At 33.8% G+C, this 26,843-nt stretch overlaps 1 protein-coding gene and 1 pseudogene across 1 annotated transcript; one reads left to right on the top strand and one right to left on the bottom strand.

Moving 5' to 3' along the window:
• The first annotated feature begins 2,125 nt into the window (after positions 1–2,125).
• Positions 2,126–7,644, top strand: LOC147507144 (uncharacterized). The gene is made up of 3 exons (XM_086599659.1): positions 2,126–2,696; positions 5,867–6,162; positions 6,541–7,644. Exons 1-3 carry the CDS (start codon positions 2,126–2,128, stop codon positions 7,438–7,440), a joined length of 1,767 nt encoding a protein of 588 aa, XP_086455785.1. The 3' UTR covers positions 7,441–7,644.
• A 14,133-nt stretch (positions 7,645–21,777) lies between these two features.
• On the bottom strand, positions 21,778–26,182 carry LOC147507143 (14-3-3-like protein GF14 iota; annotated as a pseudogene).
• Positions 26,183–26,843: the final 661 nt, after the last annotated feature.

Below are 26,843 nucleotides of genomic sequence, written 5' to 3'. Positions count from 1 at the left end.
CGACTTCATCGGGTCGATTGAGTGAACAACTTGGTGGAGTCGAATGGAAACTAAACCTACGACTTGATTGGGCTGCTTGAAGCATCCATATTTAAAATACTCATTTTTCAAACACATACAATTTGATCAAAAATATATCAACTGAAAAACACATACAACTAAAAAACACACAATTACGTCAATTGGAAAAAAAAAACAAAAACTTGATTTTATTACATGAGATAATTATTACATTGCACATCAATTTCATTACTTCAACCAACTAAATTTTTTAAAAAATAAAATAAATACAAAAAAATTACTTCAAAATGTTCTTGATCATTAAGTGGTGAACAAATTTTGATTTTTGAGGGTTGGGAGAAATAGTGAGTAAATGGGTTGAGATTTGAGAGATGGAGGGAAAGAGAGTTGAGTTTTAGGAGGTGTATGATGATGACAAAGATGGTAAAGGCAATAGAATAGAACGTTGCAACAAGTTAACTTGATGTAGTTTGGGAGGTGCCCAACACAAAACATGTATTTTAGGGCGATGGCAAACTTGTAATATATATTTTTTTTCTGGAGTCCGCCCAACACAAAATGGGAGGTGCCCATAGCGAGTACCTTTTTTTATTAAGTGTATCCAAGACAAAACAAGTCAATTACTTATTCTTCTTTCTTTCAAAAAAAAATGTCTTTGAATTCTTCTCAAATAATTTACCTCACTCTCTAACAACATTTCTCTCACCAGTAAACATGAACATGAATCAACTATACTAAAGTAATGAGGATGGGGGGGAGAGAGAGGGAATCAAATCAAATTTTGACGAATGGGAGAACTCATAAAATTATTATATTTTGAATTACTACAATGGACAAATACAAATACTCACATTTTTTGTCCAGCCTGAATCTCAATCAACAACTAATGATTTTGAATTCTAAAATGCAAGATTACAAGCCCGTGCGTTGTTGTTGTTGTTGTGTGTGTGTGGTGTGTGTGTGTGTGTGTGTGTGTGTGTGTGTTTTTTTTTTTTGCCCCAAATAGAAATACCCCAAATAAATTTGGGAGATATTATTGCAAGAAATGTGCAGTGGCTCACACCCCTACCTTCCTAACAGGTTACTTTAAACCTCCCCCATGTCGGCCCAACCCATTTAAACCCCCCTATTTTTAAGCTTTTATGAAATAAACTCCCCTCTTTTTTTCGAAAAGTAATAAAATCTCGGTCTACTTCTAAATTTCAAACAAAATTTATTTTCTTTTATACCCTTTCTCTTTTCAAAGACACAACTCATAGTTTTGGGGTTTTATTCTTACCATTTTAACCAACAAGGACACAAAAACACACCGATTTCAGGTCGGAGTTGAGTTCTATTTTCAAGATTTGATCTCTTCATTCTCACATCATTGAAGAATAAGGTTTGGCATGAGAGAAATCTTCTTCCTTTAACTTTTGTTTTAACCTCTTTTCAATACTCTTATTTGAACTTCTGATTATTCTCTTTTCAATCTTCTTCATTATTTTAATTTTAATTCTTCTATATCTTCTTCGTTAGATTCATGCAATTAAAATTTAAATTAGTGAAATTATAATATTTTAAATGCTGAAAATATTGCATACCTATGTAAATATAGATTTTACTTGATATATGACTACCTAAAAAACTGCATATATACCTATCTAAATATAGATTTATAGATATATAACTATGTAAAAATACATTTACATAGATTCATCAATTTTTCTTTGTTGTTTTTGCAAATGTAGACATGGATGAGACTATTTTTTTTATTATCTACACAAATTATGAGTGTCCGTGTTTGGGGCTAATGGTATAATTGGTGATTTGAAGCATACAATTTCTAAAAAGTGGTCTGACCTTACTCCATTGTCTATATAACTTTCCTTTGTAAGGGATTTGAAGCGTATTGTGATAGATACTGACTCGAAGCTTCAATCCCTTGTTTGCTTCAATTTGGTTAAAGGTTTCGATACATTCTTGATAACGGCATCGTCGAGAGAATTTTTTGCTTTGCACGACGCTAGTTCTAGTTCCAAAGTCTCTCTTCAAACTTCTTTTTGTACTTTTACATATTTGGTTGCTAGTTATCTTGCTGGAACGCCACTTGCCTATCATTGCAATGGTGGACAAGATCTGTGAGAAAAGTATGAAAATGATGTCTGATCGGCAGGAGTCGTCTAGGAGTTGGACTACTATCTTATGTCCGTCTATGGAAACTTTATTGGCTGAGAGGATCGAGGTGGGGAGAAATTGGGTGGTTTTCAAGTCAAGGGAGGGTATTTTCGTGGTGCATGCTACCCATATTCACTTGGTTGACTTAAATAGAAGTCACTGCTCTTGTAATTGGTGGAGAATCGAAAGATTCCCTTGTGCGCATGCACTGCACTCCATTTTGACTGATGGATTGAATGTGTATACCTACTATGATAGCTTCTTCTATTCTCAGACATTCTGGAAAAGTTATTCAAGAGCTATAATAACTGTGGAGAACAATAAAATGCTTGCTAAGGGAGATAAGGAACCAGATAAGGAGACTAAAATGCTTGCTCTTAGTCTGCTTATAAGGAGACCAGATAATAAACGGAAGATAAGCACGGGTGCTGACAAGGGAGCATTTTATTCTCCTTGTTTGAAAAGGAAGATAAGGAGACCAGATAAGAAACGGAAGCAAAGCACGGGTGCTGCAAAAGGTAAGCAAAAGAACAAGCTCCCTTGTTATGGCCACCGCAACCCAAAAGTCGGCTCAACTCCTACAACATGCTTTGCACCGATTCAATTATCTATTCTTTGATGGTTGCTCTTATATAAAAGCAAGATGTCGATGAATTTGCATTCTTTGATCTAGTATTTGATGTTGCTCGTATATAAAAACGAGATGTTGATGAACTTTTTTTTTTTCCTGATGATGTTGGATTTTATATGTTACGTTTTTTAGTTTGAGATATTTAAAATAGCTATTCAAAAGAGGTTTTGTATTACTGTGTAATGATATTTTTACATAGTAACTTTTGGGAATGAAATTAGCCTGACACCTTACAGAATATATGTAAATGTATTTTTACATAGTCATTATATATGTAAATCTATATTTACATAGTCACTGGAGGTATAAAAACTTAAATTTATATAGTAACTTTTGAGATTGAAAAGTTCCCGACACCTGACAGAATATATGTAAATGTATTTTTACATAGTCATATATATGTAAAACTATATTTACATAGTCACTGAAGTTATAAAAACTTAAATTCACAGTCATTTTTGGGATTGAAAATTTCCCACCTGACAAAATATATGTAAATGTATTTTTACATAGTCATATATATGTAAAACTATTTTTACATAGTCACTGGAGCTATGAAAACTTAAATTTATATAGTAACTTGATCTATGAAAATTTAAATTTAGAAGAGTGTGTTTACAAGTCTGCAAATAAGAAACTATGCATGATAAATTGTTTTCACATAGCATTTCTTTGAAATTGACCAATCTAACATCTGACAGAACGAACTCATGTAATTTTATACGACCTGTTAAAATGTATTTTTACACAGTAGATTACTATAACTAATATCCGATAAAACAGATCATAACTTATGCAAAATTATTTTTACACAATATATTTATGAAGCTATGGGCTTCTGGCCTCCTCCTTATTTTTTTCCAGAGGAAACAGCATTGTTCACTGTTTTGAGTAAACACTACAAATTTTAATTTAGTAAAAAATATATATGATATCAATATCACAATTACCAAACTGAATCAAGGTTTGACTTAAGTTGTGAATGAGCAGAACTTGATGAATACAAGGTAGAGCCAAACTAACTTCGATGGCGGAATCACGTACTCAGGTGGAGAAGAAGAAGAGAAATTCTATTTTTATTTTGATATAAGGTAAGGGACAAATTAGAAAATTGGAAATAAAATCGGTTACTGCTAGGCTGGGTTTCTAGTTATGATGGACAGGTGGCTGGCTCTAGAGTCCCCTTGGAGAATTTGGAGCAATATCGCTGGTAGCAAAAAATCACTCGGGTTTAACAACCCCCTTGGACTTCGGATTCAGTGGAGGGTAAAAGCGGAAATCAGTATAAAAAAACCCGAATAGCTCGAAACAAAAACCGATTGTAGCGCGAAAAACGCAATCCTACATGAACTTAATATCCTCTCCAAAAACTATAAAACTATAAAAACTCAAACATTGATCAACTTGTTCATCTTCTGAGAAACTTCTTGCTAGCTACTTCCAACTTTCTTGGGGTAGAACAAGCAGAGAACTCTGTAAGTGATCAACTTCTTCTCTTTTCCAAATTTATTACTAGTATGTTTTCCCTCTTTATTTTCTTGTCTTTCCTTCTTTCTTGAATCTTGAAGAATATGAGTAATAACTTCATTAACTTGCATGCTTCTACTAGCTAGCTTAGCTTACTTAGCTTGATGTAGTGATATGTGATAACTAGTATACTGGTAATAATATAATCTTGCATGCTTATAGTATATATGTATCTGAGCAGCATTACGTTAATGGTTTTACGTACAGGGGACTAGTTAAGAAAGTTATAAATATTATTTTAACTCTTACTTTGATTAAGTTTTTGATGAATATATGAATTCACCCAGTGCAACGTACACAAATCCTATTAATCTTTATTAATCTCATGTCAATGTTGCTAAGAGAAATTGGGAGGGTTGAGCGAAATTTGGAAGAATTTGTATGTCATATCACTATCAGTAAAAAGTTTATAGCACGTACTACTCCCTTCTTCCCAAACTTAAATTCCTGGCGCACGCCCGGAATGTATATTTGAAAGAAACATGCATGAGTTTTGAGTACTTCGTTCTCATGTTGTGACTTGGTGAGAAATCTTGATTTTATTTCTGTCTGTCATGACAATTAATTGGGGTGTGAATCAATTTTCTGGCAACAATTAAATTATTTGGTTTATTTGGTGGAAGTATCTTAAGCTATGCTTTATCGCCGGTCGGTCATTAATGTGTTAGTTCGAAGTATATATCTATAACTTGAAGCTTTGGTTCTCATGATTTCTACTTCCTATTGGTATATAGTCATCCCGTCGCTTGGTCTGTAGATTTCATGGTTTGTGAATATATGTAGGCTCTTTTTCACTTGTATATGAGATGTGTTTCTCCTAATAATATTTAATGTCAACTTTAATAACTTTTTCTTTCTCAATCTCACTTTGAAGGGTGCACAGTGCACTGGTTGAAGAAATATGACGACACCAGTGATCAAATATCCACCAGGCTTCCGATTTCTTCCAACTGGCTTACAACTCATAGTGCCTTATCTCACTAACAAGCTCCGCGATCCCCACTTCAAATGTCCAATGATTACTGACGCTAATGTTTATGCCTATCATCCACAGGAACTGGTTGGTATGTAATCAGTCTTACTTATTCATCTTGAACTATATATATGTCTCTCTTTGTTCTTAGCTCATAGTTATTGGTAGGTAGATAACATCTGTTATTGGTTTCTATTATGCAATTCTGCTTCTTCTGTTCTTTCGGGTGTATTGTGATGGTTTCGTTATTGGAAACTTTGTATGAAGTGATGAATCAGACAACAACAACAACAACGTGAAGGGAGGGGGAACCATATATATATTAGATGTAGCATGAACCAATCAAAGAAATAAAACTGAGCAAGATTGATGATCTCTAATTATTGGATTCAGCATTCTGTGTTCTGCTATATATTGTAAGTTGTAACCATATCTTATATATCATGCCGGAAATCACTAAACATATTAGGGAACTGTGGAAGTTTTATCGCCTAAACGTTTCATCAGTATATCTCTGTGGTGCTAGATATTCTTCTAATAATGCATTCATGTTGCAGAAAAGCACAAGTTAAATGAAGAGGACACCTGGTACTTTTTCAGCCATAGGGTGCGAAAATACAAAGAAGGCGACAGACCAGATCGTGAGGCTGGTAATGGATATTGGAAAGCTAGTGGGTCCAAAAAAGATTTGATAGATCAAGATAAAAGAAAAGTTGGTCATACGAGAGCTCTGGTCTATTATGAAGGGAAGAAAGTCAAGAATAATCCTGGGAAAAAAACAGATTGGATCATGCATGAGTTCTGGAATCAAGAATATCAAATACCTAAGAACAAGCAAAGCAATTGCATGAAGGTACCTTCTCAGCATTTTGTAACTCTATTTCAACATAATATGATCTGTAGTACAGTTATGAATTCATGTTTATCTGTTTTGAGCACTGCTGGATATTAAGCAAAAGACTTTAGAGCAATTGTATGACTGCCGCGTGAAATCCATGCTTATGCTCCCTTAGAAAATGTAAATATAGGAAACTCTAAAGTCCTTGCATACCGACCATCTCAATTCATGCACAATTCAATAATTTGTTTGTTTTTGCTGTTAGTTCATTTCAATACTTATGCCATATGTCACACATGAATTAATGTATATGTGACGCTTTGCTTCTTTCAAGTAGATTCATCTCTATCTACTGATTTTTATACATGCTATGCTATTGTTTCAATTCTCTAGCTAGATGATTGGGTATTATACAAAATACACTACAATAACACGAGAGGCAAAAGTAAAAGGCAAGAAGGAAGTGACAATGAAGATGATGTAGTTCAAGGCCAAGCTAAAGGTGAGGCAAAAGGAAAAGGCAAGAAATATATAGGAAGGAATGGAAAAAGGAGAAAGCAAGAAGGAAATGACAATGAAGACGATGTAGATAAAGGCCAAGCTGAAGTTGAAGGTAGCAGGAATAATAATCTAGAAAACTTAGAGGTTGACAGTGAATTTGCTGCAAGCTTAGAGAAAGCAATAGAACTCTTCGATGAAAATTATATACCTGTTAGTTCTGTGGAAGATGTTCCTTTACCCCTAGTCTGCAACAACTTCTGGTCTCCAGAAGATTATGCTCACGATGACAATCAACAAGTACAAGTCCCAGTTGGCAATATCTTAAATTCACTGGAAACTGGTAGCGGGAGCGGAGTTGATTATAAAAGCCAAGAAATGTTTGCCAATATCGGTACTTCACAGGAAAACGGTCGTGGAAATGGTTTTAATTGTCACAACGAAGAAGTGTATGATAGCCAGTTTCTCAATATCCAGACTTCACAGGCAAATAGTGTTAAGTGTCATAGGACAGGAGTCAATGATGACCAGCAGTTTCGCAATGTCCATACTCAGGCATATGGTGGAGGCAACAGTGTTAACTGTCAAAGCGCAGTAGTCTATCAGGCAAATGATGGTGGCAACAGTGTTAACAAGTTTCACAGCGTCTATACTTCACAGGCATATAGCGACTACAGTGGTGCAAGTAGTCTAAGCATACAAAGCTACAATGATCAGGTTGGCAATGCCTCTGATATATATACAAGCAGACAAAGGATGTTACAGCCGCCTTCAAAATCGGTAGCCTATTTCTGAATTTGGATTTAAACCGTTGGATGGAGTGTCTCCTATTTCTTCTTCACAGTTAGCATACTATTATTTTTCTCAGATTTGTTACATCTAGGATATTGTTGTAATACAACATTCATTTTAGACTTTTGAACCATATGCTGCAGAGGAGTTTTAGGGTTTTACATGCTCTTAGCTTGTTATGGGAATTTGTTTTAGCTTCCTTTTAGGTATTTAGGACAAGGAAAAGGAGTATATAGTTAATATATAGTTTTAGCTGCTAATGGTATCTTTAGTGCTATCTCAGAGACGGTGATGGTAGTTTCTCTGCATTAAAAATCTCATCTTCCAACTCATTAGCATTTTACTTAAAAGCCCACATTTTGAATCATATCTGTATAATTTAATATCAACCCCTGCATCATTGCATCGCACTCCAGCCAAGCCAGCTCCTACTTTCCTAAGCACGTTTATTCCAATTGCTGCCAATTGATAATGCATGTAATATTAATTGCTTAACATATTTTTAGAGTAATTTGTGTAAAAGTCCTCAAATCCTTATATATATCTATATCTTAATATTAAAGCTCCCACAAGGGGTATTTTTCGAGCTCTATTAAAATTCCACGCCATCTCCTATTAAAACGGGAATTTATCTCTTATTTGAAAAACGGGAATTTCTCTCCTATTTGAAAAACGGGAATCTTTTTTTACAACGAGAATTTCTTTCCTATTAAAACAAATTATAGCACTTCTAATTAAAACGGGAATCATTCTCCTATTAAAATGGGAATTCCTCCCCTATTGAAAAATGAAAATCTAACATATCTAATTAAAATGAGAATTATTCTCCTATTAAAACATGATCTCTCTCCCAATTGAAAAAAAACGGGTTTTTAAAACTTAATTAAACAATTTGTTATAAAATTAAACCGGGTTAGCAACTAAAACGGTAGTCCCAATTTTCTAAAAAAAAATCTAAATATTTTCAAAAGAGCCAGTGCGAATGCACGGGCCTACAAACTAGTATTATAGTTATACCCTCTTGGCTCTATTTTTCAAGGCTTCACAGAGTCTCAATATTTTGTAAACTCTAATACTAATTACGAGAAAAAAAAATCAAAATTAGAAATTTCCATTATCCACGTAATGGGGGTTCAACGAAGAGTCCCACAAAAACACTCTTTCCCTATTTTTCTTCTAAATTAGAAATTTTAGCTAGATAAACCCTATAAAACCCACGTAGAAAATAACCCCAAAGAAACAAAACCCCTAAAGAGTTACAAGACTTAATTTTTTTTTTGCACTAAAAATTGTTGCATGTTAACAAAGTTGGATAAATTATAAACGAGTTTCAAGTACCTAACTTTTAAGTTATAACAATAATAGGTAATATTGTTACAGAAGTTAAACAGTATGCTGGAGAGACATTCAACCCGAACAGTGTTCACTATTTAAATATTAAGGCCGAGTTCAACAAGGTAGATGATCATGTTTGTGATCGACATGGTGATTTCATTGTCCTGATACTTATATTTTCAGCAGTAATATCATGCTTTATATCCTCAATGTCAAGGGAAAATGTCAATAACGTATTTTTATATGATGACAACCAGATACGATAATAATGAAAAAATAACTAATGATTGTTAAGAGAAAATGATAAGTTCTAAGACAGACATGTAGACCTTGCAAAACATATTAGGTAAAATACGAAACATCATTATTCTCAAATCTATAGAAGGCCCAAATCTCTTTGTAGTGTATGGACTATCGATATTAATCATATGTTACTATGTAGTGATAGTCCATAACCTATTAAAATATTAGACCAAAAAGAGAACCATCACATAATGCTCCAAGAATGTGTTAGATTTGCGTGTAAGGTGGGGTGGGGTTTTCTTTTGGATCAGTGAGAAAGGGAAGGGTTTCTTGGAAGATCACTCTATTAGTGACATGAGCAAGCTATGTAAGTGATGCAACTGCATTGAACTAACTTCAAAGAATAATTAATAGGAAATCAGAAACTGGATGTGACTGCATCGATCTAACCTCTAAGACTAATTAACAGGAAGTCAAAAACTAAAAGCAAATGCATCGAACTAAACTAAAAACATAATTAACGGCAAATCAGAAACTGGACCCAATTGCTTGGAATTAACTTCAAAAAAATCAGAAACTGGATGCAAATGTATTGAACTAACCTCACAAAATAATTAACTGCAAATTAGAAACTAGATGCAACTGTATTGAAATATCCTTATAGAATAATTAATGGGAAATAAAAAACTAGATGGAAATGCATTGAACTAACCTCGAAGAATAATTAACGGAAAATCAGAAAGTGGTTGGAATTGCATCAAACTAACCTAAAAAAAATAATTAATGTAAAATTGAAAACTAAATGCAAATAAATCAAACTAGCCTCAAAGAATAATTAACAAAAAATCGGCAACAAGATGCAAATGCATTGAACTAATCTCAAAGGATAATTAACGTGAAATCAGAAGATGGATACAACTGCGTTGAACTAACCTCAAATAATAATTAACGGGAAATCAGAAACTTGATACAGTTGCATCAAACTAACCTCAAAAAATAATTAATGGGATATTGGAAATTGGACGCATTTGCATGGACTTAACAATAAAGAATAATTAATGGAAGATCAAAACTGGATGCAAATACATTGTACTAACCTAAAGAATAATTAACAGAAAATCAGAAATTGGATAATCTTTGATGATCACACTTAGTGAATCATGTATAATATATTTTTTTTATGTCAAGTTTGCAAGAAAACTACATAAGAATCAATAAAAGTTGGTATTATACACCACCTTGAAATCTTAAATAACTAATGAGAAATCACAAACTGGATGCAAATGCACCTAACTAACCTTAAAAAATCATTAACGGGAAATCAAAAAATGGATGCAACTGCATTGAACAAACCTAAAAGATATTAATGATTAACTAGAAAAAAAAAAAAAAAAAAAAAAAAAAAAAGTAACTGCATTGAACTAACTTCAAAGAATAATTAAGGGAAAATTAGAAACTAGATGCGAATGCATTAATTTAACCTCAAAGAATAATTAAAGAAAAATCCAAAACTATATGCAAATGCATAAAACTAACTTCAAAACATAATTAATAGAAAATCAGAAACTATATGCAATTGCATGGAACTAACCTCAATGAATAATTAATAGAAAATCAGAAAGTAGATGCAAATGCATCGAACTAACCTCAAAGAATATTTAATGGGGAATTAGAAGCTAGATGCAAATGAATCGAACTATCCTAAAGAATAACTAACGGGGGATTGGCAACATGATACAAATGCATTGAACTAATCTCAAAGAATAATTAACGAGAAATCCGAAATAGGATGGAAATGTAATGAACTAACCTTAAAGAATAATTAACTAGAAATCGAAAACTGGATTTTTTTTTTTTTTTTTATGATCCAATATAGTGAATCATGTACTTGTATGATATTTTTTAAACTATGTTTGCAAGGAAACAACAGAAGGATTAATAGAATTTGGTATTACACACCATCTTAAATTACTAATTGGAAATAGAAAACTAGATGTCATTACATCCAACTAACCTCTAAAAGTAATTAACGGAAAATCGGCAACTGAATGCAAATGCATTGAACAAATCTCAAAGAGTAATTAACGGGATATATATATATATATATAATTGTATTGATTAAGAAAATGTTACAAGTTTCAAAAAAGAGTTAAAGTTAATATAGGTATCATGTCTTTATTTCGACAGATAACTAATTTGCAAATCTATAGTGTGTAGGTCATATTACTGTCTTTTATCCTATATAGAAAATTAGGAGTACCGACTCATCATTTGTTTCCTCCTTTGCCAATGTGACAATAGTTTTAGAGCAAATGTCTGCTCCAAAGTTTACCTTTAGCTCACCATGTGCTGGTGATTAGAATCCAATCGACTAGATGCTTGACTTTTTTCCATGCCGCTCGCACTCACCAATGCATTTGGTTGTTATTAAATGACTTCATTGCAGCAGTGGAATCCGACTCCACCCATATATGATTTTATCCCGGTTCCACTACCTTGCTAATGCATCCAACTAACCTCTAAAAGTAATTAACGGGAAATTAGAAAATGGATGCAACTGCATTGAACTAACCTCAATGAATAATTAATGGAAAATAAAAAAAATTGAATGCAAATACATGGAACTAACCTAAAAATATGATTAACTACAAATTGAAAACTGGATGAAATTGCATGTATCTAACTTTAAAAGATAATTAACGAAAAATCAGAAATTAGATGCAAATGCATTGAATTAACATCAAAGAATAACTAATGAGAAATCGTAAACAGGATGTGAATGCATCAATCTAACCTCAAAGAATAATTAACTGAAAATCATAAACTGAATGCAAATGCATGAAAGTAACCTAAAAGAATGATTAACGATAAATTGAAAACTGGTTGTAACTGCATTTAACTAATAACTTCAAAAGATACTTAACGGGAAATTGGAAAATTGGATGCAAATGCATTGAACTAACTTCAAATAAAAAAACTAACGGGAAATCGAAAATTGGATGTGAATGTAACAATCTAACCTCAAAATATAATTAATCGGAAATCAGAAACTAGTAGCAAATGCATCAAACTAACATCAAAACATAATTAACGAGAAATCAAAAATTGGATGCAACTGCATGAAAGTAACCTCAAAGAATAATTAACGGAAAATCATAAACTGTGTGTAAATGCATCATACTAACCTCAAAAAATAATTAGCAGGAAACCAAAAATTGGATGCAAATGCATCGAATAATTAACTTCGAAAAATAATTAACGGGAAATCGAAAACTTTATGCAAGTGTATTGAACTAACCTCAAAACATAATTAACGGGAAATTGGAAACTAGACGCACGCGCGTAACTGCATGGAACTATGTGAAAAAGGTTGCAAATCCAAACTGTGTGAAAAGGGTTGCAAATCCAAAAACCCATAAACAACTTTGAAATTTCGGGAGAGCGAAACCAACACAAAATTGTGCTCTATTATTTTCCACGAACCAGAAAACACAACCATCTCTTTCTCACACTTCTTCTTCTAAACTTAGGTTTCCTTCTCTTCTGCCACCTGCTCAATCTTTTCAAACCGAAAAACACTTCTCGTCTGCCGCTTCTCAATGTTCTCTCTTGCGGACGCTATTCAATCTTCTCTCTCTCCCGATTTAGTAAGTACCCATTCGAATCTTCAACTATCACTTTCGAATTCTATTTTCCATTTTCTAGGGTTCTATTGCTAGACTAGGGTTGATACCAATTCGATTTTAATTTTCTTGGTTCAAAGGTGCAATTTTTATTTTGAATTTACTTGGTACTGCCTTCATTTTATTAGAAGGCTTGTTGAATTTACTTGGTACTGAGAATGAAGCATGTTTGGGTGAGAACTCATGCAAACACACCAATGATCTTGTTGAAGACGTTGATATGAAGTGAGAGAGACTGTACCACCAATGGCTGCCTACGTATCCAAATCGTTCTTTGGAATCAAGTCTCAAAAATGCACGTAGTTCTTTGTTTGAAATGATTGTTGGGTATTTATAGGAAAATGAATATGTGCTTAAAATATCATTTCCTTATTTGATGAGATATTTCCCTATTTGTATGAAATCTTTTCAAAAACTTCATATGGAAAAAATCCCTTGACATATCTTTGGACCTGCTATATATAACTTGGGTGCCATATTAGTGAGCAGTGTCATTGCTCCAATAGAGGGCATGCCCGAATGCCACATTAGTAGGCAAGCGGGACTGCCACAGTAGCAGGCAAGCAAGCCCGCCTCACTAGTAGGCAAGTGATGCCACAGTAATGGGCAAGCAACCGCGCCTCACTAGTAGGCAAGCGGGACTGCCATAGTAGTACGCAAGCAAACACGCCTCATTAGTGGGCGGCTCTTATAGTAGTACCTAATGATAGTCATTCGTAGGGGTACGAGTACACTGGTACATACAAAGCACTCAGGGTTGAGAACAACCGTCTCAAGGAAGATTGGGATAAAGTGCATTGCGGAAATTGTAGTCAAGATGAGAACAGAAGATTGTTTAAGGAGAATATTGTGTTACAGAATGAGGTAGTTTCTTCATATATGATATTTTATATTTTATTGCTATCACCAATGCTAAGACCATCTTAGCTTAATCATATTGCACTATGATGTTTCGGGACAGAAGCACCCGGTGTAGTTTTATGAATTTTGAGATAGTATCGATAGGGTGTTATATATGTCCCAAGTCCCCCTAGAAGATGCACGTCGGATGTCTTCATATCAACACATGTCAACTGCCTTGGACCTACAAGCTGCAAGGGGTGATAACCAGCACTTAGCTTTTTCTGGTCCTAATTTTATGAAGAGAGTATACAAAGACTGGCGCATACTGGTGCAAAGATCCTTCTGACTGTCAGCAAATTACTTGTTGTTTCTGTCTTTTAGGATGGTTCTGGGAGGGGAAGGCCTAATGTTCAGAAAACATGTACGTTTTTCTAACTTTTCAAGTTACATTGTGAGGATTTTTCTTTGTGCATCCTATTTGTGACTTGGTTTTTGTTGAGCCGTTTACAAAGACTTATTTATATATGGAGTATCTTTGTAACATAGCTTTAGGAAGTCTTCAGGCTTGATAACTGTTTCTTTTTCCTAGTTCTTTTCTTGATATCTTGCGGCAAAGAAAGACTGCTCAAATTGCATTTGGTCAGGGAAAGTGCATCAAGTTTTATTAAGTCATATGGTCCTCCCAAGAACAGGTCTCAAGGTGTTGTTTCTGAGTGTGATGCAAGTAAAGTTTTTTATATGTTAGGATCTGACTACAGTCAGATAGATAAAATGCTTATTAGTCTATGGTTATGGTGTCTTTCGAGGTAGTGACATGATGGCTGAGAAAAAGTTAAAGAATCTCTCTCTCTCTCTCTCTCTCTCTCTCTCTCTCTCTCTCTCTCTCTCTCTCTCTCTCTCTCTCTCTCTCTCTCTCTCTCTCTCTCTCTCTCTCTCTCTCTCTCTCTACTCTCTCTCTCTCTAGGCCACTATCTTAGGAAACCATGCCGTGGAAACCAGTCTTGGGTTAAATAGCATTAGAGAAAGAATGTTGTTTTTTAGTCAACATCTAAGATGTGTAGCACAATTGATGTCTTTGCACATCATGAGAGAAAGGGTAGGGTTTGCCCAAACACTTGTCTTGTACTTGTAAAGTTTTTTTTTTTTTTTTCATGAAGTTTAAATCATCTTACTTTCCTATATGATTAAGTGATGACTCGTTCATTGGGTTTTCAATTCTTCTTAACGAGGATTAAATTGATTGCATTAAGCTAGGCTGTGATAGGTTCTTGGTTGGGTGATTGTGGTTCTCTTTGGCTCATTTCACTATTGCAGATTAGATTTTGTAAGTATGTGTTGGCTCATTACAATTTTTTGTATATAGTGTAATATTTGTAATTGGAGATGATATTTGTGTGATGAATGTGATTTTAAGATACATTTTATCTTTATTTGATGATAAATGACCAGGAAAATGGTATTATATTGGGATGATATTTGCAATTTTGTTTTTATTATTATTATTTTTTTATTATTTTGATAAATGGGACATCACTTTTAAAGTGATTTATAAAGTTATTTCACATCACTTTGCAAGTAATTTGAAATCTGAATGAAATATCACTTCCTAAGTTATGTTAATCGGCCTCTGATAAAAAAAAAATATGTTAATCGTCCTTATTGATTTCACTTAAAAAGTGATGTTAAATGTTATAACATCATTTGTAGACATCGATTAAAAAGTGATATAAAGTTATAACATCACTTGTGGACATCAATTAAAAAGTGATGTGAAGTAACATCACTTGTGGACATCGTTTAAAAAGTGATGTGGAAAACCCTGAGTTTTCACGTCGCCACCATTCACATCACTCTCAAAAGTGATGTTTTATACTTTTGACATCACTTTTTAAGTAATGGAAAATACCATTTATGTTGTAGTGATTGCAACCAAGAACTCTGTAAGTTAACTACTCGATCTTTTCTTTCAATTCATACTTTCTTTCTTCAAGAATATCACATATATAGTACTTGCTTCACTCTTTCAACTTCTTACTTTCTTGGTAGCACCTTGTTTCATGTTATCATATAATAAACATAATGTGTTCGTAATCTTGCATGGTTATTATGAACATTTGATATGATTCAGTGCGAAAACAAATTGTCTTTGGGAACGAGTTAAAACTACTTGTAAACTGATTTTGAGTAATTTTTATAGGAAAAAAAGGTAAAACCCAGCAACCCCAACATTGATAAACATTTGTTTGTATGTTTTCTGATAAATGAAGTGAAACAATCTGTGCGAAGTTAAAGATTGGTAATCTAGAACGAATTGGTTTATAATCGACGATTGTTTTCCTTTTTCTTGATTTTTATGTTCAACCATGTTAATAAAAAGAAACATGAATATTGATAAAGTATGGATAAATAATGTTGTAACATAGTTTTTTCTTTCTTTTTGTGTTGTGATATGTAATGTTGTAGTGGTTGTTTAGCTGATAAAGTGGGCTTTGAATCAGTTTCTGGCAACACTAAATAGAATGTATATAAACGAAAATAGTTTTCACAATAATTTCTGTTTATACTTGATTCATATGTGTTTTTACTATTTTGATTTCATGTCAATATGAATTTTAAGACTCAGTCTTACTCAGAACGATATATGTTGATCAATTTGTAAAGGTTCAAGAAATATGAGCATTCCAGTCACTACAGACCAACCAAACACAGGAGTTGTTCTAGATCACATAGACGTGGTGTCTTATCTCAACAATAAGATTGCATATTCCAAGTTTTAGTGCCAACTGATTATTGAGGGCAACGTTTATGCTGATCATCCAGAGCAGTTGTTTGGTATGTAAACGATTTCACCTATTCATCTCTCTGTCGGGTGTACTACAAAAGGAAACTTTACATGAAGCGAAGAGATACTTATTAATTACTTGAAGTAAAGAACAAAAGAAACCTTTAGCATGATTTGATGATTTCTATTTATTGGATTCAACATTTCAATATTCTGTCTCTAAATGTCGTCTTTCAATATATATATATATATGCTAGAATTGTTCATATTACATAGTACTATTACATCTAGGATTTTATTATACAGACATCTACAAATTGGTTCGATCTTATGCAAGTACTGACTATCTTAACAATTTTGTCATTCCGCAGCTAAGCACAGGTTAAACAAGGAGTATCACTGCTATTTTTTCAACCCAAGGAAGCGATTAACCCGAAATAGTTACAGACCTGATCTTAGGGCGGGTAAAGGTCATTGGAAATTAGAAGAAGAGAAAGTTGTGACAAATAAAGATGGCAATACAGAATGCTTTAAGAGAACTCTTGTGTTTTACGAAGGGAAAATATCCTCCTAGGCAGCGAACAGCTTAGTTCATGCATGAGTATGTGGACTCAAGACATCAATTACCCATCGTGGAAAATCCCATGAAGGTACCTTCCCTGCAGCCTTTATTTCCTAGTCTTGTTCTGCCTTCTATTTCGTCCCCATCACTACAATAATTATGGGCTTTTGTAACATGCCTTTTGCAATTTTTGTGGGGAACGTTACACAGATAAAATATTTGTAACATTTTTTCTATAAAATGTTATTGATTATAAGATATCACATGTTTTTGTGTCATTTTATAGTGTAATGCTACAAATTTTAGTTGACTTGCAACATTTGTTTGTGAAATGTTACCAAATTTTTGTTGGGTTGCAACATTTTTTTTTAAATGTTACCAAGTTCAATTTGTAGGGCTTGCAACATTTTCACTTAAAATGTTACAAATAACAAGTAGGTATTGTTTGTCATATATTTTGAGAAATGTTACAAAGCTGAAAATGGGAGAAATTGAAAAAGCGCCCAAGTACAAACTGGTGTCTGGAATTTTCTTTTGGAAAATACGGAATTTGTGAAATATATCGTCCAAAATAAATACGTATTTCACCCAAAAAGGTGAGAAATAACTGCCAAAACCCAAGGGGGCGGTCTCACTCCTATCTTGTCAGAACTTCTTCTTCGGGATAACAAATAGCAGGCAATCGAAGCAAACACTCAAAAGTTCTTCTCTTTGGTGTTTTTTTTGGGTGCAAAAGCTTAAAAGCTATGAAGAAGAATAAAGTTTTTCCTTTTGCGGCTTTTCCTTTTGCGAAATAAAATGTCATTTTTGCTCTTATTTATTTTTTAATTATTTGTTTGGTTTTCTAGAAGTAGATCTAGTCATTAGATTTTGTTTGATCGGAGGGTCGGCCGGGTATGTCAAGATAGTATGTTAGAATAGTATGTCGATGTAGCCGGCCTGATGTTAGAATATATATCTATTATAATAAAACACAATGGAAAAACAAAGGGTGGTCAGAATTGTCTGGTGATCTGAGTTAGATTGGGGCAGATGTGCGATCTAGAGTATTTTGAAACTCCTTTTCAATGCCATTTAAAAATATTACGCTTGGGTTTGAGAAAAAATATCATCCACAAAAAAAATTGAGAAATTTTAGGAGTGCATTAAACATAGGGGACGAGATTGCTTCATTTAATATCTAAATTAGTAAAACCATTAAATTACTAACATAAATTCATTTAAATCCTAAAAACCTTCAAAAGAAGGTGGGTTGGACTTTAGTGATAAAGTAAATGACAAATGGGTGTTTTAAATGGCGAGTCCTCTTTAAAGATTTGCTAGACCAACACCCTTCTTCATCTTAAATGGCATTAACGCCTACCCATTTCTTACTCTCCCTTAAACCCCCTTTCCTCCTTTAAACCCCCTTTCCCAAACTCCACAAATTACATCTTAAAGTTCCCATCCGTTACTCCCTCATTCTTTCCCATCCTGATAGATTTCCTTTTATGGTGCTTCTTCTCTAACTATAAATTTCAATATTTTGGCTAGCTTCTTCCATAACAGCTACCGGTTCTATACTTCTATCTTTCACTCTTTTATGCTTTTGTTTATTTTTCGACAAATAGAATAACTATTACTTTATGGATACGATAGGATTTGTTGTTCAGAGCATTACATATTTTTAGTTTGTTTGCATTATTACTATATATTGTTATTAGTATTATAATTACTCATTATAGTTTTGACAATTAACATTTTTGAAATTTCGTTTGCTAATGGTTAACTGCCACTAATAGTTACGAATTTTAATGCCTACAGGATGAGTTGCTTTTAGTCTACGATTATCTTCTCAATGGACAATGGCAAACAACATTCTCTTTTACATGGTATCACAGTAAGATCTTGACATCTATGCAATCAATTTCCAATGATTTTTTTTGCCCATCATAAGGTGCGTTAGGTGTTTGATTTATTTTGATTTATGCGTAGGTGTTTGAAATTGCACCGTCGGGTAAGCACTTAATTAATTCATGTTGACAATGACTTCACATTTCATTTCATATATAATTAATAGAAAAGTAAATTAGTTTGCAACATTAATTGAACTACAAATAATAACTGCCCAACCATCAACATTGCACGCCTTCTTAACATTTACTCAGCGTGTCAATGCATGCCTTTGGCAAGAATGTGATAAATATATAACCTACCAAACCTTATAACCAAAAAAGAAAAAAAGAAAGCCTTCTATTCTGATTTGTGATGACGAATATCAATTAGAAGGAGAAACAATTATAAGGAGGACCCAACCACAACAAAAGAAAGAATGAATATTAGGTATGTGCGTTTGCAATTGAGAAATTTGAAACCTTCATTTTTCCAATAGAATTACGTGGAAAGATCAAGGGGTGATTCATTCCCTAAGACTTGCTCTTTACATTATATATATACTGTAATTTAATGGCGTTGGTTGTATCTGAACTGTATAGTATGTCGTGCTATCAGCTTTTGGTTTAAGTTAAATTTTGCTTACTTTGGTCATTGAGACACTGAATTAATTTTTTTATAAGCTTATTTAGAGAACTACCCTTGTTATGTATATACTTTGTGTGATTTATGAGCATGCATAAGAAATTGCAGCATACCTTTGGTATGAACCAAAAGTTTGCATGTACATGATTTTGATGGAATTTGGTCTTAATCTACTTCATGTTATGATGTTGTAGTTGTATGGATATATACCAAGACGGCACCTGATAAGAGCCCAAAACTGTAGTTTTAACCCCTTAATAATCATACTTTTAGACTAATTATGTGAATAATAAGTAAGAGTTAATACTAATTACGTGTTTTTATGCATTTCAGGCTTCAGAGTCCATTATGTGCAGAAATGTGCCACTTTAGTGAGATAAAGGAGCAATGGTTGGTTGCTAAGGAGTTCTGTGATTAAAGGCCAAGATTCAAGAAGACAAAGCCTTTCTAAAGCCCGGTCAAAGCTGAAAAGTCAAAGTCAACGCGGGCAGAAATAGCACACAAAGTCAGCAGAACTTCCGAAGACCATATCTTTGGACTTAGACCTCGAAATTGGGCCTACCTTATGTCAAAACGACCGGCTCGGAAAGAGATTTCTAATGGTCCAAGCCAATGGTCTAAGCCTTGACCCAATCAGAGGAGCAGAAGTGGACGAAACATCTGTCGGGCTTTCAACCCAGTAGTCAAGCTCGAAGAGCCCATTTTGGACTAAAGAAATTGGGTTTTGGGCCTGATTCTCTGGGCCAAAACATGGCTCCAAGCCCATGCACGATTTTTGGATCTAAAAGTATAAAAACAAAAGCTTAGCTCTTTGTTAATGGTAGATAGTTAGACCTAAATTAGAATTAGATTAGTTAGCCTCCATTAATGAGTTTTAGAACTTAGTTTTAGAATTTCATTTCTTGTTTTAGATTAATTTCTTGAATCATTGAATATCATTCATTAGATAAATAAAATAGTTATTATTCTTGTCATTTCGATTTTTGTTATTTCAATCTATTAGATCTAGTTTTAATTATTGTTGGTTACCATTTCTTAGTTGTTAATTAGATTTTAATTATTGTTTAATTTAGATTAGTAAAGTTAGAATTTTTGATATGATGTGTACTTATAATTCAATGGGAAATGATGGGTTGATGACTCAAGGCTAAAACCTCTATTAGAGGGGTTGATGAAGCCTTGATGAAAACTTAGTGGTATAGTGTAGAAGCATTGTAGAATCTATTCCACTCTAAAAGGTCGTGATTCGCCATGAGAATGGGTGGACGACCTCACATGCTAGTTAGTATTTGGTAGAAATGTCATAAACACTAGGGATTAGAACTCGAAATTCTTGCCGTAAGAACGTAAGAATCGAGATACAAGAATCTATGCTAGGTTATTAAGTTGGATTCGAGGTGGATTCAATTTCCCTCTAATCCTTTATCTAGATTAAAAAACAATCATATTTCCATAGCATTCGTAGTTTAAATTTAACATAATCAATTTCATATTGTATCGTAGTATAACACCCTTCGTAAAGCTCTCATTAGACTTTAAAGTAGATTATTTATACTTAGAAAACATTACCATGCCGAAGGACTAGGAGTGGAACGAATCACTCTACTCCACTATATCTCATAGGATTGAGAGTAGAAAACTTTGATAAAATATAGGCACGTAAGATAGTTTAGTTTACTTACGTATAAAGTTTCATCGTTCATTTCGTAGGTAAACTATTCAATCATTTGTTTTATCAGTACCGTAACAACCTTAAAGGACGTACATAACATAATATGTACGTGTGTTAATTAAATGCTTTTTAACAGCACATTGTATGTGTCAAAGTGGAACATGTTGGACTATCCATGGTCTCTACTTATCTGTTTCGTGAACTTGACCAAATGGACAAAAGTATTAATTATGTGTCAAAGTTGTAACTCCTAAGGATTAGCAAAAAAAAAAGGTAACTTCTAAAGAGATATGCTAGAATAATAATTCTCAAAGAATGTAGGATAGGTAACTCTTTGTGCAGTTGTAAGTCACCAATAATTTAGTCTATCATGTCACAGTCCTGGAGTTGCAATGGTCGTTATCTTAAACATGCATGTGTCGGAGAGGGATGGGGGGATTCAATGAGCAGCTGATCTGTAGGTCATACATGAAATACTAAAAGTTGTGCGGTTTCATGTCCGAAATTTGTGAAAATATTGAAGGAATAGTATGCTATTTAATATAATGATCAATGTGTTACTTTAGTTTTTTTTTTGCTTGAAGTATATCTTAAGCAATGTTATCGTCAGCAGAATGTCCGCTTATATGTACGTACCTAAATATCATTGTTTATATTTTTATGGAGTCGTTTTTCCTTCTTTCATCAAATCATTTTCACAACTTTATATAACTTTTGTAATGCGACGAGCCTCTCGAGCATGGCGCTTCTGTTGGAACAACCCCTGCAAAAGTAGTCAAGAAGTGTAAGTATACCATTGGAATGCTCTCTGATCCATCTGTTTCTATCTCGGTTAGTGAGAAATTATTTGTTTTCTACTTTTTGTCACATCAAATGTTTTTGTACGGGTCACCAAGTTGCAACATTTGGAAGATTTGCAGGTAGTTTTTGACAAAGATGGTGTGCTTGAGCAAATAGGAGAGGGAAAATGCTACATTGACATTTCAACAGTTGATGCCGATACTTCATCAAAGATCCAGTGAGGTAAGACTTGCATACCAATGGCAATCCTAATTTGGTCTGATTTTTTAAAGTCTTTAATTCTCAGATCTTCTATATTACACTATTATTCAACTTGCTCTTATATATTAATTTGAGGGTTAACAAGTATTACCCCCCATTAGATGAGCCAATTAGGATTTTCTCCCCACTAGATGGGAAATTAGGGTCCCCCTAAATACACACAAAAAGAAAGTCAAATTTCAATTCCACTATCAGTCGATCAGTTCTACTGTCTTATTTATTATATTGTCTTATTTATTATATTATTAATTTATTTTTTCATTTTAATAAAACAAAATGGCATACTCAAGCCATTTTATTATAATAGATATAATAAAATGTGCATTCAATTCCCCACATTATTATAGGACTCCCAACAACTGATTTTTTTTGCGTGATGGCTATTTAATTGCATATGACATTGTTATTTGGTTCAGTAACTAATGTGCTTATCTAACTTTATTTGCCCTAATTTTTGTGGGCTGTTGATTTTTTTAGATAGCTAGAAATGTTTAACGTATCTTCGCCCAAGCTTCTTTACAGGAACACCAAAACGTTGAATGTCTGGTGTTGGTGGATTTTCAGGTACGACTTTGAAACCCCTTATTTATCTTTCATTAATATATTTTTCTATTAAAATTATATTTGAACTATCATTTGGATGAGAAATTAGGTAGTTATTGGAATGCGATTGTGATCCTTTTTGGATATTGGACGGTAAATTTCAAAATTTGGTCAGTTATTTCATCTCTAATCGTTGGTTATACACACTAAACAAATTTTGGTGTTGTTAAGTGCCTTGAGTATATTCATAATAGGGGATCGTTAACTGAGCAATGATTGCGTTGCCAGCACTACAAGAATACTGAGTATTAGCCACGGCCATTAACCATGGCTAAAGAGCTTTTGCCACGGTCATTAGCTGTTGCACGACCGTGGCCAATGTGCTTGTGGCTAATCTGTTGCGACGGATATTCGCCGTGGCCAAAACTTGTTTTTTTCCCACAATTCTAAGTCGTTCCAAAGGTCATGGCAAATGACTCTTTTGCCACAGCTAGCACTCGTGGCTAATGCTTAAATGAGCCGTGGTGGTTACTTTGAGTATGTTGGATGTCTTGTTTGGCCACGGCTGAAGGCCGTGGCAAATGCTTTCAATTGTTTTAAAAAAAAAGTGTTCCAGCACCTTTATATCACACTTGCATGTTGCAGTTCATATCATAAGATCTACCATTTCAATAAAAACCCCTGAGAATCATAATTCTCCACAATTTAAATTTTCATATACAGTACTTAACATAAATATTTTTACATCAAAGCAGGTCCAATTAGGAATCCAAACTTACATAAAAGAAGATAATACTAACTACTCTTTAAGAAATTTGAAAACTATTAAGAATCCCCAAAAAAATGAAAACATCACCATTTATAGTGCCTAAACTCGGTAGACTGCATTCCTAACCATCTAAACAACACCTCAACTGTGTCGGATCAAAGTCTGCATACTTACGTTCACTTGGTTGTACCTCATCATCATGTATCCTACCTTAGAGAGTAGGCTTTGAAGACTTAGCTACAGCCATATAAAAGCCAACCATTAGAACTAAAACGACACACCATTCGCATAGAAAATCGTGTGATATAGCAAATATTAATTGAAAGATAAACCACTAACCATTACGTGTTGTAAAACGTTGTACAAATTAATCCCTGCCAAACGCTGCATCGTAATTAGTCATTGACTCCAACTTCTTTGCTTCTAAGAAATTACTCATTCTAAGAAAAGTATAAGCAGAGAAAGTACTAAAATAGTCACTAGAAAATCATCCAACTAACAAAACACATTAATGTTGAAGTTCCATCAAAAGAAGACAGATTATTTAATCGGATACATGAGGCATATTATTTAATCGTATACATGAGGTACGAACGTATGGTAATCATGAACTCATACATTATCTAAATAAAAGCTAACTAGCTTACACATTCAATTCTAATTAAAACAACGTTCAAGGTTTATAAATGTTCTAAATACTTACTTGAAGCAAGCTTCACTCCTAAGAAAACAGCTACATTGGTATTTGACTTTGATATATGGCTAAACCCAACTATCTTGAATTATTGCATGAATTCGTGTTAAACAAGAGTATTCTAGCACCACTTCCAGTCCTCACTACAAGTACCAGTCCACTATATGATTTTATGTTGATCTTTTAACTGCCAACACCACTTTGGTATAAGGAAAAACCCAAAGACCACCCTAACCAACCCCTAAGTGTGGAAACCACCTGACTAGCCTACTCCACTATTCAAGACAAACAATATTGAAACTCACATTGTCTAGAACTATCATGCGGTCATGGTTTCATTGTGCAACGCAACTGTATGAGATACCAATCATGCGAAGCAAACACAAAATGTAAAGGAAGAAACAAGACATCTGTCGTGATGGATGTTAGATGTTGTTAAATATTAGCAATGAAAAACAATTTGAATGAGATGCTTACCTAGCAAAAAAAAAAAAGTTGAATGAGAGGCTTCACTTTTTCACTGAGTTGAATCGCGTCGTACGTATGATCTACTATTGTATATCCTCTTCCATTCTACAAACAAACATTAACAATAACAAATTTCAATCAAATCAAATCAATAAAATCATAAAATGATATATATATTTCATAGACTTACCGATCCAGAAGAGAAGAATCTAGAAACAAAATGTTTATTTGTTAAGGATGATGTAATTTGCGAGATACACACTAGCCACATTTCTAACTCTTGTCAATCACCACCAACCTTTTTTTTTCCCTTTATCTTAGTTTTTCGGCGAAATAAGATAATGAAGAGAGAGAGAGAGTGGTACAAGACTTACCATGTCTTTTGGAATCGAGATAATGATATAAAATAACAAACACACCTGACAATTGTAAGGGGGAAAAATCATTATGTTAACTGCTAGCCATGTGAAGATCGGGAAACAGATTTTCCTATAAGGGGAATTCAATATTTCAAGTAGAAAATAGAGAAATTAAGGGCCAAACCAAGACGAATTGGGTGGGTTGGGGAAAGATTTGTACTTGCAGTGTTGGAAGCAGCCTTGACAAGGTACAACCACAGAGGAAATGACAATACATTAAAGGTGCATTAAACATCAGCTTAAGAAATTAATGCTTCATTAAAATGTCATCAAAAGGAAATACTTGGTAGCCCTTCAATGACTGGTCAGCAACATCCTTCCTATCTTGCTCAGTCTTAAACTCAGCAAGATAGCGGAAGTAATCACCCTTCTTGCATTGAAGTTAACACAAAAACTGTTACCATATTTTCCTCTAACCAAATCAGAATAGATTGATTGCTTGTCAACAACCGTATGTCCTACTTTGACCAAAGAGATATAGTATATTGTGTATAGTATATTGTGCAGGCCAAGATTAATGTTCAAGGATAATCCCCATTCAAATATTAGGAAACAACTTGCTCACCTTCTTAGTCTAATAAATCTTTTCTCCCAATCAACCATAAACATTAACTCAAAGTCTTAACATCATTTGAAGGGCTTCTCAAGTGTTCCTTCTAGCTATTAACAAGGACAAACTAGGGAATTTTGTCTATGTTTAAGATGTGTCGCATCACATAGAGGACTATATATTCCTAGTAAAAAAGGGACTGAGTGATTAACAGGTGCAAATAATAGCTTATCCATACCTAATCAGACCACCAAAGGAACTGATTCAATAGAAAATATATGAAACCAAAAAGACTCAAATCTTGTAGTAGAAAATAGTTGATTCTCCCGAGGTGGCAGAAGGGATCAAGTGTTCATCTATGATGGTCAAGATGTCAATGCAAATCATGGACAACTCTTCCTCCACCTTACTTCGGTAATTCTTAATCAACTTCACATTCTGTTCATTTCCCTTCGATTCTTCCTTCTGTTCAATTGAAGACATAATGCACCATGAAGCACGACAAGCACCGATGACATTTTTGTAACCCACAAATAAGAGGTTCCTCTCCTCCACAGTCAGCTCTAGATCAAGCTTTGCAATTTTCTTCGTACATTCCACCATTTCTGTACATTTTCCACATGAGAGTGTTAGAACATATATTAACGTTTAATAATCCCAAACGTCCATAAAATAAAAATAAAAAACACAAAACCCATCTCAAATCCCTTTTCGTTAAAAAAACAGTGCAACATACGAAATCAAAACAAAACCTATAAGTGAAACAGAATTGCAAACGAATCAAAGTTTTACGGCAAGAGTGATTTCAAGGCCAAATTGATAAACCCAGACCGTAAAAAGTAAAATTGTGGACATGAGGAAGAAGAAATGGGGGAATGAGAAGAGAGACGACCTTATACCCACTTCTTCTTCTTGTCGCCCATATCTGTGATGGCATGAGAGAGGGGGAAGAAAATTGAAAGAGGTTTACCTATTTCTATTTGGTCAAATATTTTGCAGTGATACATTTCATTTCGCGCTCCTTTAATTTTCAAGAGATCAACAGATACAAAAACACAGATTTACATCAATGGTTCAAAGAAAAAGAAACATGACCGTGGCCAAAAATTTACCTAAACTCAAACCACCCACGTAATTGGCCACAGCTGCTAAAAGCTTTAGCCACGGCTAAAGACCGTAGATACTCTACCACAGCCATAGACCGTGGCTAAAGCTAACTTGTACCTGTGGCCAAAAATCATTTTCTTGTAGTGCAGGCTATGGT

This window comes from Coptis chinensis, chromosome 3 (assembly GCF_015680905.1).
Source record: "Coptis chinensis isolate HL-2020 chromosome 3, ASM1568090v1, whole genome shotgun sequence".
NCBI classification, from domain to species: Eukaryota; Viridiplantae; Streptophyta; class Magnoliopsida; order Ranunculales; family Ranunculaceae; genus Coptis; species Coptis chinensis.
This window is presented reverse-complemented; position numbering and strand designations above follow the sequence as displayed.